General features: G+C 40.7%; 1 protein-coding gene across 1 annotated transcript in view; it reads right to left on the bottom strand.

Moving 5' to 3' along the window:
- Nucleotides 1-8,174: 8,174 nt before the first annotated feature.
- The window catches only part of MCPH1 (microcephalin 1), a 317,389-nt gene continuing 310,767 nt past the window's right edge, over nucleotides 8,175-14,796 (bottom strand). The window contains exon 14 of the mRNA XM_056565717.1: nucleotides 8,175-9,609. Within this exon, the coding sequence (XP_056421692.1) occupies nucleotides 9,554-9,609 (56 nt within the window). The 3' untranslated portion in view covers nucleotides 8,175-9,553. The remainder of the gene's footprint in view (nucleotides 9,610-14,796) is intronic.

Below are 14,796 nucleotides of genomic sequence, written 5' to 3'. Positions count from 1 at the left end.
CCACACACTTTTTTAGTCCCCATAGGGGACTATTACATGCAATCTGTAGATTGCATACACTGATCAATACTATGCCATAGCATAGTAGTGCTCAGTGTTATCTTTGCTCCTTTACTACTGCCTGCCATGGCTGGCAGCAGTAAAGGAGCGACAACCGGATGCATGGAGCAGGGTAAGGGACCTCCGGCCGTCCTCACAGCTGATCGGGACACCGCAATTTCACTGAGGTGATCCCGATCAGCATCCCTGAGCTAACTGGCAGTACATCTCAGGACTTTTATATGCCACGATCAACTTTGACTGTGGCGTCTAAAGGGTTAATGTGGGTCCTGGCTATGATGTGCACTCAGCTGCAGCATAGCTCGGGAGCATAGAGTGCGGGCAGCTTACTGCACCTCTGTGATACCTGCCGGCGGGAGTCCTGCCGGCAGGTATCGGATTGGGTATTGGGGACATTTGCACAAGTACAAGTACTCATGCAAATGCCCAGTATCTGTATAGAAGGTAACTAAAACTTATACGGAGGAACAGTATGGCTGACACTATAAATGGGCACTATTGCTGACATTGTGTAAGCACATACATGTTAAATGACAAAATGTGAAAATTTGATCGGGCTGCTGGAACTGGTGCTAGTCCTTAGTAGTGTTGAGCGGCATAGGCCATATTCGAATTCGCGAATATTCGCGAATATATGGACGAATATTCGTCATATATTCGCGAATATTCGCATATTCGTTATATCCTCGTTTTATTTTCGCGTTCGCGAAAATACGCGCATGCGAAAATTTGCATATGTGGAAATTCGCATATGCGAAAATTAGCATATGCTAATTTTCGTATATGCGAATATTCGCACGCCAGTCTCACACAGTAGTATTACAGCCTTCTTTACACCACACAAGCTGGAAGCAGAGAGGGGTGATCACTGTGATGTGTACTGTGAAGAAAAAAAAAACAAAAAAAAAACAACGAATATTCGTAATTACGAATATATAGCGCTATATTCGCGATATTCGCGAATTCGCGAATATGCGATATTCGCGAATAATATTCGAATTGCGAATATTCGCGAGCAACACTAGTCCTTAGGCCATTTTATGAGGTTAGCATTATTTTTTGGCTACTGGTCTCTTGTGTATAGAATAGCTAGTGAAAAAAATGACATGGCTGTAAGAGAGGAATGTTAACAACAGACTTTTTCACAGGTACTCTCGTAGAAGCTTGACTGCTCTCCAAACTTAAAAACAGATTAATTTAATATTGATTCTGAACACAATATATGCTACAAAATGTATGTACATTGAGCACTTAAATACATTCTGTTCTGACCAATAGAGTTCAATGAAGTCAAGAGATGTTTATGACCTGTAGATTTCCAGTCCAGTAAAGCAGCAAGGCAAGGAGGCATGATATATTACAGGTGTCTCTAAAGGAGAAGAGTTTAAACTATTATTTCCTGAGGTCTGAAGATGATAAATGAAAGCCATGGACCTTCCTAGAGATTTTGTGAATCTAAGAGTCAAATGTACACATTAGTTCTTTTTTTGATATGATATACTATACTGACTGCCCGAAAAGGAGCCACATGAATATATAGTTGTTATTTCTATAGAAGAAGCAATAAATATTCTACCTGTCTCTTATTATCTAGTAATTTATAGTCAAAAAGTGATGGAAAGAGGAATGAACCATTAAGGAAACCATAAAGAAAACTGAGGATCTTACTTGGAAGTAATACAATAACTGTAACCTTCTAATTGAATAGAAAACTGAGAAGCAAATTTACATCAGCGTCATGACTGTCTAGAGGGGTTTTTTAATGTTATTTCTATGAGAAAGGATTAAAAGGGGTATTCCAGCTTTATACATCTTATGTCCTATCCAATGGATAGGGGATAAGATGTATGATTGCAGGGGTCCCACCTCTGGGCACCCCCACAACCTCGGTGCAGCCCCCAGCATTTTGTGCTGGGCGCTGCCTCTGAGATGGGGACGTGACGTCACAAACACGCCCCCTAGTGATGTCATGCCATGCCCCTCCATTCATGTCTATGGGAGGGGGCATGACGTCCGTCATGCTCCCTCTCATAGACATGAATGGAGGGGCGCGGCGTCACTAGGGGGCATGGCCATGATGACACGCCACGGAGGCAGCGCCCGGCGCAGAATGACAGGGGCCGCACAGAGATCGTGGGGTTCCCCAGATGCGGGCCCCCTGCAATCATACATCTTATCCCCTATCCTCTGGATAGGTGATAAGATTTATAAAGCCAGAATAACCCTTTAACCCCTTAAGGACGCAGCCCTTTTTCACCTTAAGGACTGAGCCCTTTTTCGCAATTCTGACCACCGTCACTTTACGAATTAATAACGCGAAAACGCTTTTACCGAATATTCTGATTCTGAGATTGTTTTTTCGTGACATATTCTACTTTATTTTGGTGGTAAATTTTCGGCGTTACTTGCATCCTTTTTTAGTGAAAAATCCCAAAATTTCATGAAAATTTTGCATTTTTCTAACTTTGAAGCTCTCTAATTGTAAGGAAAATGGATATTCCAAATAAATTTTATTTTTCTTCACAAATACAATATGTCCACCTTATGTTGGCATCATAAAATGGACATACTTTTGCTTTTTGAAAAAATTAGAGGGCTTCAAAGTAGAGCATCAATTTTCAAAAATTTCATGAAAATTGCTAAATCTGAAGGGACAGATGTTACAGAACTACAACTCCCAGCATGCCTGGGCAGTCGAGGCATGCTGAGAGTTGTAGTTTGGCAACATCTGGAGGGCTACTGTTTGGGCACCACTGTAACAGTGGTCTCCAAACTGTGACCCTCCAGATGTTGCAAAACTACAACTCCCAGCATGCCCAGACAGCCTTTGGCTGTCTGGGGATGCTGGGAGTTGCAGTTTGGCCCCCCTAGTGGTTGCCACAGTTAAGATCGTTTTACTCCCCCCACTGTCGATTCCCTACCTGAGCAAAGATCCAGCAGGCTCCAGCGAAGATCCCAGGTCCCCAGGCATCTTCTCCTGCATCTTCTTCCCAGAGCCCCTCGACATCCAGGGGCGGGCAGAACGGGGGGTTGCCATGGCTCAGGACCCCCCTGGGCGATGTGCCAGGGTGCCTGCTGAATGATTTCAGCAGGCATCCGGCTCTGGTCCCCAACCGGCTAGCAGTGGGGACCGGATTTCCCACGGGCGTATGGATACGCCCTCGGTCCTTAAGGACTCGGAATGCAGGGCGTATCCATACGCCCTGTGTCCTGAAGAGGTTAAGTACATTATAAGGGTATCAACTAGACAGCTGTGAAATCTTCACAGAAAATAAACAGTCATATGTATTATCACTCATCCCAAAGCATTATAAATTCCTGCAGCTCAATAATGCAAAGTATACTTCTAGAGGTAGAGAAATATACACTAGGCGGTATATCTGGACAATGCTGGAATAATTATTTGTTAATTTATACAAAAACGTAAAGTTCCATAATTACATTTTATTAACTTTTATCACATGCATACAATTTGGCCAAATTTATTAAAAATTTCTATTCAAAGGATAGGACCTTCAACAGTTGATTGGTGGGGTGCCTACATTCAGCATCCCTGCCAATCAGTTTTGGCACCAGAAGTAAACACTTTAGAGCAGCAGTTCCAAGACTGGGGTACAGGGTGGTCCTAGGGGTATGCTCACAAAATTCTCTGCCATTCAGAAGTCTCGGAAAGTTGAATGGCAACAAACATGGCTTTCAAAACTATGTGTCAATAGTTTTTTCCACACTCCTGAAGGGCAGAGAAGCAGATCTGCCATTTAAGAGCTTTGGAAAGCTTTCCCAGACTCTTGAATGGCATCAACTTCTCTGCCATTCAGAAGTCCGGGAAAGCTGAAAGACAACCAGCATGGCTAATGGCTGTCACAAAGTATGTTATTCAACCTTTCCAGACTCCTGAATGACAGATCAGCTTCTCTGCCATTTAGAAGACATATATATAAATATAATCAACTGGCTCCAGAAAGTTAAACAGATTTGTAAATGACTTCTATTAAAAAATATTAATCCTTTCAGTACTTATGAGCTGCTGAAGTTGAGTGGTTCTTTTCTGTCTAAGTGCTCTTTGATGACGTGTGTCTTGGGAACCGCCCAGTTTAGAAGCAAATCCCCATAGCAAACCTCTTCTACTCTGTGCAGTTCCCGAGACAAGCAGAGATGTCAGCAGAGAGCACTGTTGCCAGACAGAAAACAACAACTCAACTTCAGCAGCTGATAATTATTGAAAGGATTAAGATTTTTTAATAGAAGTAATTTACATATCTGTTTAACTTTCTGGAGCCAGTTGATATAAAAAAAAAAAGTTTTCTCCTGGAATACCCCTTTAACCCCTTAAGGACGCAGGACGTAAATGTACGTCCTGGTGCGGTGATACTTAACGCACCAGGACGTACATTTACGTCCTGTGCATAACCGCGGGCATCGGAGCGATGCCCGTGTCATGCGCGGCTGATCCCGGCTGCTGATCGCAGCCAGGGACCCGCCGGCAATGGCCGACGCCCGCGATCTCGCGGACGTCCGCCATTAACCCCTCACGTGCCGGGATCAATACAGATCCCGGCATCTGCGGCAGTGCGCTATTTGAATGAATGATCGGATCGCCCGCTGCGGGGATCCGATCATTCAGAACGCCGCACGGAGGTACCCTCTCCTTCCTCCGTGCGGCTCCCGGCGTCTCCTGCTCTGGTCTGTGATCGAGCAGACCAGAGCAGGAGATGACCGATAATACTGATCTGTTCTATGTCCTATACATAGAACAGATCAGTATTAGCAATCACGGTATTGCTATGAATAGTCCCCTATGGGGACTATTCAAGTGTAAAAAAAAATGTAAAAAAATGTAAACGTAAAAAAAAAAGTGAAAAATCCCCTCCCCCAATAAAAAAGTAAAACATCCGTTTTTTCCTATTTTACCCCCAAAAAGCGTAAAAAATAAATTTTATAGACATATTTGGTATTGCCGCGTGCGTAAATGTCCGAACTGTTAAAATAAAATGTTAATGATCCCGTACGGTGAACGGCGTGAACGAAAAAAAAAAAAGTCCAAAATTGCTACTTTTTTAATACATTTTATTAAAAAAAAATTATAAAAAATGTATTAAAAGTTTTTTATATGCAAATGTGGTATCAAAAAAAAGTACAGATCATGGCGCAAAACGGAAAAATAAAAAAGTTAGAGGTCATCAAAATAAAGGGATTATAAACGTACTAATTTGGTTAAAAAGTTTGTGATTTTTTTTTAAGCGCAACAATAATAGAAAAGTATGTTATCATGGGTATCATTTTAATCGTATTGACCCTCAGAATAAAGAACACGTCATTTTTACCATAAATTGTACGGCGTGAAATTGAAACCTTCCAAAATTAGCAAAATTGCGTTTTTCGTTTTAATTTCCCCACAAAAATAGTGTTTTTTGGTTGCGCCATACATTTTATGATATAATGAGTTATGTCATTACAAAGGACAACTGGTCGCGCAAAAAACAAGCCCTCATACTAGTCTGTGGATGAAAATATAAGAGAGTTATGATTTTTAGAAGGCGAGGAGGAAAAAATTAAAACGTTAAAATGTAATTGTCTGAGTCCTTAAGGCCAAAATGGGCTGAGTCCTTAAGGGGTTAAGCCTTAGGCTACATGCACACCACGTTTTCCCTACGTTTTGAACTGTATACGGCTGGGGAGAGGGGGCGGAGAGTCGGGGGCGGAGCAACCGCATGCTGCCGTATGCGGTCCCCTATCTAATGTATTTCAATGAGCGACCGGAGTGAAACGCTGCCTCCGATCGTCTCCGTTTTGCCCCGTATATGGTTTCCCGACCAGACCTACAAACGCTGTCGACAGCATTTGCAGGTCCGGTCGGGAAACCGTATACGGGGCAAAACGGAGCCGACCGGAGGCAGCGTTTCACTCCGGTCGCTCATTAAAATACATTAGATAGGGGACCGCATACGGCAGCATGCGGTTGCCCCGCCCCCGACTCCCCCCGACTCCCCCCACCTCTCCCCAGCCGTATACGGTTCAAAATGTAGGGAAAACGTGGTGTGCATGTAGCCTTACTCACACCTCTCCTCTCCATGTGTGAGGAAGTGAAGCACTGCCGCATGCGCTATGAGGGACTGTCAAGATTGTTGGTCGGCAGAATGTAGGAAATATGAGCGAAGGAGTGGGTGACTGTATAATTGTCTATAACGTGCTGACGATTTCGCAGGCATTACTAATTCTCAATAGGGGCAATGGTAAAGGGGTTATCTATATGCCATCTATTTTTATGGTGTGAAACTCCTTTAAATATGCTGAATATGTAAGTAAAATCCCCAAAAATAGTGCATACACTGCAATACAAGTATATCAAAACTTTATTAGATCATATAAAATATACCAGACATTAAAGTAATAAAATAAATAAAATAAAAACAGTTCAGAAAAAAATAAAAAGCGAATTAGGAAAATTCATAATGTTATGGTCAAGTCCCTCATTAAAGCAATGTTTAGTAGTCTCATCTCATACATAAAAACATGTATCCCCACAACTACTCACAATCTCACAGAAATACACAGATCCAGAGAATAAATCAAATACTGAGAAGGTATGAAAGACAGGTTGCTTAGAGACAGACCAATATGCAAAGATGATGGAAAAAGAAATTCCATCATATATAGGTTTACAGTATATGCGTTAGAGTAAAAAGCAGAGTAAATCCTGACAGGACTCCTAGGAGAGACAATAAGACTCCTGCCCATATTTTGTAAACACATTGATACAGAAAAAGCCGTCAATGATCTGGTGTGTGTGGGGTGTTTAGACCTCTCTCTGTCTCTTCTAAGAGTTCAGTCAGGATTTACTTTGCTTTTATTCACAAATTCTCCTGCAAACCATATAAACATATATATCATGGAGCTCAGTCTAATCTTTTTGCAGATTTCGCTCAGAAATATATTGCAGTCTATGAGACTGTCCATTTCTGATCAGTCCTAGTGCCTGCTGGATTATTCAGATGTGCAGAATGTCGGCCCTGCCTTACGCTGGGTTCACATCACGTTTTCAGCCATACGGGTCCGCATACGACTGGAGGGAGCTAAAACCGGGCGCTCCCGTATCCCTGCCATATGCCGCCTGTTCACTACGGTGAAACGTTGACTCCGGTTGGCTCATTTTTGCCCCGTATGCGGTTTTCTACCGGACCTAAAACCGTGGTCCACCACGGTTTTAGGTCCGGTGGGAAAACCGCATACAGGGCAAAAATGAGCCGCCCGGTTTTAGCTCCCTCCAGCCGTATGCATTCCCGTATTGCCTTGATGTGAACCCAGCCTTAGACAGCAATGCACTCATACTGGTTGTCTACTGTTCTAGCCCATCCATGCTAATGAACAAGCTGTGTGTTCAGACACATTTGTTGAAGCCCCAGCAGTGAATTTGGCTGCATTTTATTGACTGTGGAAAGATGACACTTGCCTAGCCAATTACATGGACAGGTTGTTTTTTTCTCTTTTGGAGAATCTTTTTTTTCTCATTCTTCTAGAAGAAAACCTTATAAGGTGAGCAGTTTGTGAAATGCAGGCTTGTCTAGCACATGTGGATTCACACCAAAACTCATCCAAAGAAAACTTATTCACATGAATTTATGTTGCACTTCAATATCACATGCCTAATTTCAATACAGGGAGGCAGGCATCTCATACAGTGGCCATTTAGCGTATGCATGTGCGTATTTTCTATCAACAATTTAAAATGTTTAACATGCATGGTTGACTCAAGAATCAAGGTCCTGATAAAACAACACTTTCTTTTTTCATATCAACTGGCTTCAGAAAGTTAAACAGATTTGTAAATTACTTCATTAAAAATTATTAATCCTACAATTACTTATCAGCTGCTTAGGTTGAGTTGTTCTTTTCTGTCTGACAACAGTGCTCTCTACTGACACCTCTGTCTGTCTCAGGAACTGTCCAGAGTAGCAGCAAATCCCCATAGCAAACCTCTCCTGCTCTGGACAGTTCCTGAGACAGAGGTGTCAGCAGAGAGCACTGTTGTCAGACAGAAAACAACAATTCAACTTTAGCAGCTGATAAGTACTGGTAGGATTAAGATTTTTTAATAGAAGTAATTTACACATCTGTTTAACTTTCTGGAGCCTGTTGATTTAGAAAAAAAAAGTTTTTCCATGGAATACCCCTTTAACCTCTTGGCAACATCAGACTTATATGTGTGTTTGGCTGTCTGATATTCGACACACCATGCTATACATGTATGTTATGCACTGCAGTGAGTCTATATAAAGTGGGCACATTGAGCTGGGATCATCAGGCTGATGTTGATCATTTAACCCCTTAAGTGGTGCAATCAACAGCGATCATGCTAGAATGACAGGTGACACACCTGCTAGGTGATCGATTGGCACCTCCGCAAAATATTTGTGGGGAGCTGATCAGTTTCTTTCGCAACCAGAGGCCTCCACTGAAAAAACATTTTTCATAAAATATTATAAATCCCTTTCCACAATAAATCAACGTTGTGAATGAAAAAAAAAAATAACTACTGCACAAAAAAATTAGCCCTAATACAGTCCTGTAGGTAAAAAATAAAAGAAAAGTTATATGGGTCAGAAAAGGGCAATTTTAAGCATATTTATTATTTGAAAAAAGAGACTGACTTTCTTAGAAGTAGTAAAATATTACAAAAGCTATGTAAACATGGGTAGAATTGTCGTATCGACCGACAGAATAAAGATTGCATTTTTTTAAAGTGAATGTAAACTTTTTTTCCCCCCCATAATTCCCCCTGTACATTTTTTTGCCAAAATAAAAGGTGTTATTACAAAGTCCAGATAGTCCTGCAAAACACAAGCCAGGTCCCTATGGCCTGGTCATTAAGGGGTTAAATAATTGGTTGTGGTTCAAGAATAGGAATTAGAACTATGATTACAATAATCATAGGTGCTGGCAGTGCCCCTCGCCACAGTGCTGTAGCATTGCTCCCTATATGGATAGTATTTTGAGTTTATGCAGAGAGATTTTCTTCACTTATAATGGCCATTTAGTAATATCTTTGTGTAATGTGTATTCATTGTTATTATTCTCTGGAGCTCAAATCCCTTCATATGTTAATGTTACTATGTCTTAATATTATGTAACTTCTGCAATTTTCTAAAGACAGAAAATTCAGCGCTCAGATCTGTTCTTGAAAGCAATGACTGTACATTATTATTAGATAAATAGCTTCATTCCCAATGGAAAGATTAACAGAACAACGATTTATCATATAAAATATGGGAACTTTCTCCCCTGTGTATGTATTTTATTAGTAGAAAATATTCTAACAATTCACATCCAGTTGTGAAGTTGTTCCAATTCTGCAACATGTTAGACAATAAAAGACCATAGGCATAAAAACATTTCAGAGAACGTCTAGTAATTATCCAAGCAGTAATTCATTTATTCACAGTTGTGCTCTGTTCTTCATCCCCGGAGGGGCCTCAGACATTGTGCAGCGGCATTATTATTGTTCCAAGAGGTAGTTCTGAATAGGGAGTAGTTTTTGCTGGGTTATGGAATCTAGAAAATACAAAGTTATAAAAAAATGACTAAACAATCTGTAAATGAAGCACATGTATTCACTTCTATACTGTAAACGGATGTGCAGGCATCTAAAAAGTTTACATATTTGTACGTCATTTCTTATCCCTATTCTCCTATTTTATTGAAGGCATTTAGAACATCACAAGTTATCCTGCTGCTGAAAACCCCTGTTTTTCAACTGTAATCTATGGCAAAACTCTGCAGAAAACTTTAAAAGTGCCCCTGACATGTCAAATGTTTTGCTTGGTTGAGATGTGGTTGTTCTAGTTGCGAGAAGTACACCCGACAAGCGCCGTAAATGTATGGCGCTGTGAAGTGTCACTTCATGCACAGCGCCGTACATTTACGGCGCTGCGTTCCTTGATCACCGGATCTCCGGACGTGGTGATCGAAACGGGATGACTGCTGATATCTATCAACAGCCATCCCGGCATATCGCCCAGGGGGGTCCTGAGATCGTGATTCGCCGGTCAATTCTGAATGCCGAATCACGGCTTTTCCGGGCTGATCAGGTCTCTGGTGACCCGATCGCCTGGAAAATAGGTATGATTGGAGGGGTGCCACCTCCTCCTATCCCCTGCGACTGACCGGCGAATCACAGGGAAGGGGCAGGGGGGGGGGGGGGGGAGATCCCTGCTCTGTCCGCCCCTGGAAGTCCGGGCAGAGCGGGGTAAAGATGGCAGCAGAGGTTACCTGCAGCAGACAGCGGGGGGACAGCAGCAGACAGTGGGGGACCGGCGGCAGCAGAATGCAGGCGGCGGTGGCGGAGACAGAGGCAGCAGTAAAGATCTGGTAAGAGATCTTCACTGCTACCTTGTAGTTTCACTACTCCCAGCATACCCAGATAGCTGTCTGGGCATGCTGGGAGTTGTAGTTTTGCAACATCTGGAGGGCTACAGTTTGGAGACCCCTGTATAGTGGTCCCCAAACAGTACACTTCCAGATGTTGCAAAACTACAACTCTCAGCATGCCAAGACTGTTGTAGTTCGGCAACATCTGAATGCACACTGGTTGGGAAACACTGTCTGTTTTCTAACTCAGTGTTTTCCAACCAGCGTGCCTCCAGCTGTTGCAAAACTACAACTCCCAGCATGCACTGACAAACCATGAATGCAGGGAGTTGTAGTTTTGCAACAGCTGAAGGTACACTGGTGCGGAAACACTGTGGTAGTCTGTTACCTAACTTTGTGTTTCCCAACCAGTGTGCCTCCAACTGTTGCATAACAACAACTCCCAGCATTCACGGTCTGTCAGTGCATGCTGGGAGTTGTAGTTTTGCAACAGTTGAAGGTTAGCCCCCCATGTGAATTTTCTGCTGCAGCTCTAATTCTCAAACTCACTGTGAACCCCCCCCCGCCTGTGTGACTGTACCATAAAAACACTACACTACACAAAATAAAGGGTAAAACATCTCATATGGCAGGGTTTCCAAAACGGAGCCTCCAGCTGTTGCAAAATAACTCCCAGTATTGCCGGACAGCACAACATGGCTCAGGAGTGAGAGCGCACTATGTACATTTGAGGTCTAAATTGGTGATTTGCACAGGGGTGGCTGATTTTACAGCAGTTCTGAGAAACACAAAAAAAAAAAAAAAAAAAAACACCATCATGTGACTCCATTTTGGAAACCTCACCCCTCATGGAATGTATCAAGGGGTATAGTCAAAAGGTGTTTGACAAATTTTCTTTAAAGTTGGACGTGAAAATGAAAAATCAGATTTTTTTCTGTAAAATGCTGATGTTACCCCAAAGTTTTTATTTTTACAAGGGATAATAGGAGAAAAATCCCACAACATTTGTAACACCATTTTTTCTGAGTAAGGAGATACCCCATATGTGGATGTAAAGTGCTCTGCGGGCGCACTACAGGGCTCAGAAGAGAAGGAGCACCATTGGGCTTTTGTAGAGAGAATTTGGCTGGAATAGAAGGCCATGTTCGTTTACAAAGCCCCCATGCTGCCAGAACAGTGGGAACCCCCCCCCCCACGTGACCTTTGTGGCTTTGTAAACACACACGGCCTCCGACTTCTATTCCAACCAAATTCTCTCTCCAAAAGCCCAATGGCGCTCCTTCTCTTCTGTGCATTTTAGTTATCCCATAGAGCACTTTACATCCACATGTAGGGTATTTCCATACTCAGAAGAAATGGGGTTACAAATTTCGGGGGGCTTTTTCTCCAATTACCCCTTGTAATAATGAAAAATTTGGGGTAACACCAGCATTTTAGTGAAAAAAATAAAATTCATTTTCATGTCCAACTTTAGCGAAAATTTGTCAAACACCTGTGGGGTGTTAAGGCTCACTGTACCCCTTGTTACGTTCATTGAGGGGTGTAGTTTTCCAAATAGTGTGCCATGTGTTTTTTTTTTTTTTTTTTTGCTGTTATGGCACCATGGGGGCTTCCTAAATGAGGCATGCCTCCCAAAAACCATTTCAGCGAAATTCATTCTCCAAAATCCCATTGTTGCTCCTTCCCTTCTGAGCCCTCTACTGCACCCACATCCACATATGAGGTATTTCCTTACTCAAGAGAAATGGGGTTACAAATTTTGGGGGACATTTTTACCTATTACCCCTTGTAAAATGGAAAAAAAATTGGTCTACAAGAACATGCGAGTGCAAAAAATGAAGATTTTGAATTTTCTCTTCCACTTTGCTGCTATTCCTGTGAAACACCTAAAGGGTTAAACTTTCTGAATGTCATTTTGAATACTTTAAGGGGTACAATTTTCATAATGGGGTCCATTATAGGGTATTTCTAACCTAAAGACCCTCAAATTCACTTTGAAACAGGACCCTGAAAAATCCCGATTTAGAAATTTTCATGAAAAATTGGAAAATTGTTGCTAAACTTTGAAGCCCTCTAATGTCTTCAAAAAGTAAAAACCTGTCAACTTTATGATGCAAACAAAAACTATACATATTGTATATGTGAATCAATGTATAATTTATTTGGAATGTCCAATTTCCTTACAAGCAGAGAGCTTCAAAGTTAGAAAAATTATACATTTTAAAAATTTTCATGAAATTTGGGATTTTTTCACCAAGAAATGATGTAAGTATCTATTAAAATTTACCACTAACAAAGTAGAATATGTTACAAAAAAACTCCTGGAATCAAAGTCATAAGTTAAAGAATCCCAGAGTTATTAATGCTTAAAGTGACAGTGGTCAGATTTGCAAAAAACGGCTGCGTACTTATGGTCAAAATGGGCTGCGTCCTTAAGGGGTTAAAGGGGTACTCTGGTGGAAAACAATTTTTTTTTAAATCAACTGGTGCGAGAAAGTTAAACAGATTTGTAAGTTATTCTTATTAAAAAGTCTTAACCCTTCCAGTACTTATCAGCTGCTGTATCCTACAGAGGAAGTTGAGTTGTTCTTTTGTGTCTGACCACAGTGCCCTCTGCTGACACCATGTCAGGAACTGTCTGGAGCAGGATAGGTTTGCTATGGGGATTTGCTCCATCTACCAGGTCATCTTTTAGTCACTAAAATCCTATAGTATTGGTTAAACGTGCAGAAGATAAAGTTACGTGGACTCTTTATTTGCTTGATCCAGCATACAATGCAAACATACCTTATACCAGAAGACATCAGAAAAGGTTTATTAAGATGCTTCAAGTTTAAAGATCTTTTATATAATCTATATATATATATATATATATATATATGTATATATATATATATATATAAAACTATCTGTGAGTGTGTGTAATACTACAGTATGATAAAGATTTATATGTTTAGCAAATATTTTATTATATGACATGGTTTAGGGCAGTTTCATCATTCATCTGACGCTTTCTGTTCTGTGTATCATTTATGGTCCAAATAATCTTAAAGGGTCGTTCCAGGCCAAAACTTTTTTTTTATATATATCAACTGGCTCCAGAAAGTTAAACAGATTTGTAAATTACTTCTATTAAAAAATCTTAATCCTTCCAATAGTTATTAGTTTCTGAAGTTGAGTTGTTGCTTTCTGTCTAACTGCTCTCTGATGACTCACGTCCCGGGAGCTGTGCAGTTCCTATGGGGATATTCTCCCATCATGCACAGCTCCCGGGACGTGACATCATCATTGAGCAGTTAGACAGAAAACTTCAGAAGCTAATAACTATTGGAAGGATTAAGATTTTTTTTAATAGAAGTAATTTACAAATCTGTTTAACTTTCCAGAGCCAGTTGATATATATAAAAAAAAGGTTTTGCCTGGAATACCCCTTTAAAGAGATATTTTTCATAAGAATAAAGCTCTAACCTTAGTTGCTGTATGAAATCCTATGAGAAGAACGATTGCCAAAAAACTTGTGAGCTATCTTTTGATAAGACTGAGCTGCCCATAACCAATGGAAATGCAGTGTATGTTAGAATTGTCTGCTTGGGGATTGAGTAACATCACATTAAAGAAAGCAGGTTTCTTAGCAAGCCAAAAAATAACTATAATAAATCAACATAAACTGTAGAAGAATGCAAGAGTATTTCATGCACTCCACATAATAAAAGCTAACTGTCATAAATGATAAATATATAGCTGTTTCCTGGATGTTGTACAACACATTGCTGCTTCTCATTAGCTTTATTAGCACTATAAATAAAGCTACCCTGGGAGATGAACAGCTATTTAAGACAAAAGAATGTGACATTGCAGCTTTTTATGTTTTCTCTGTGTTATCTGTATATTAGAAAATATTTTGTAAAGTAACCAATGTGTTTGGCGCATGTTCTGATTCATTTTCTGTATATGTTGTATATGATGTACTTTCTAATACAAAGGAATAGTAGAAAGGTAGTGAGGCTAACAGGAAAATATGGTTTATACCTAGTCACTATCTCAATAAAACAAGTATTTTGCCTGGATACCCACAATCTTAAATGGGCACATATGAAAGCTAATGCAAAGCAAAATTGGAATATTTCACGAAGACAAAAATATTAATTTTTTCAGACATCCTAGAGAAAATGAAAGAAGCCATCTAGTTGGTTGATATGAACAAGTTCTCCGTTTTCCTTTGCACCAGTTTAGATAACTCATGTAATCGGAATCAGACATGGTTCTGGATTCTGACAGCAGCAGTAATACTGATCACATATCACTCCGCAGTAAAATTAGGCGATACAATACATATTGCCCAGAATGTACCAGTGAGTACTACTACTACTG

This window comes from Hyla sarda, chromosome 3 (assembly GCF_029499605.1).
Source record: "Hyla sarda isolate aHylSar1 chromosome 3, aHylSar1.hap1, whole genome shotgun sequence".
NCBI classification, from domain to species: domain Eukaryota; kingdom Metazoa; phylum Chordata; class Amphibia; order Anura; family Hylidae; genus Hyla; species Hyla sarda.
This window is presented reverse-complemented; position numbering and strand designations above follow the sequence as displayed.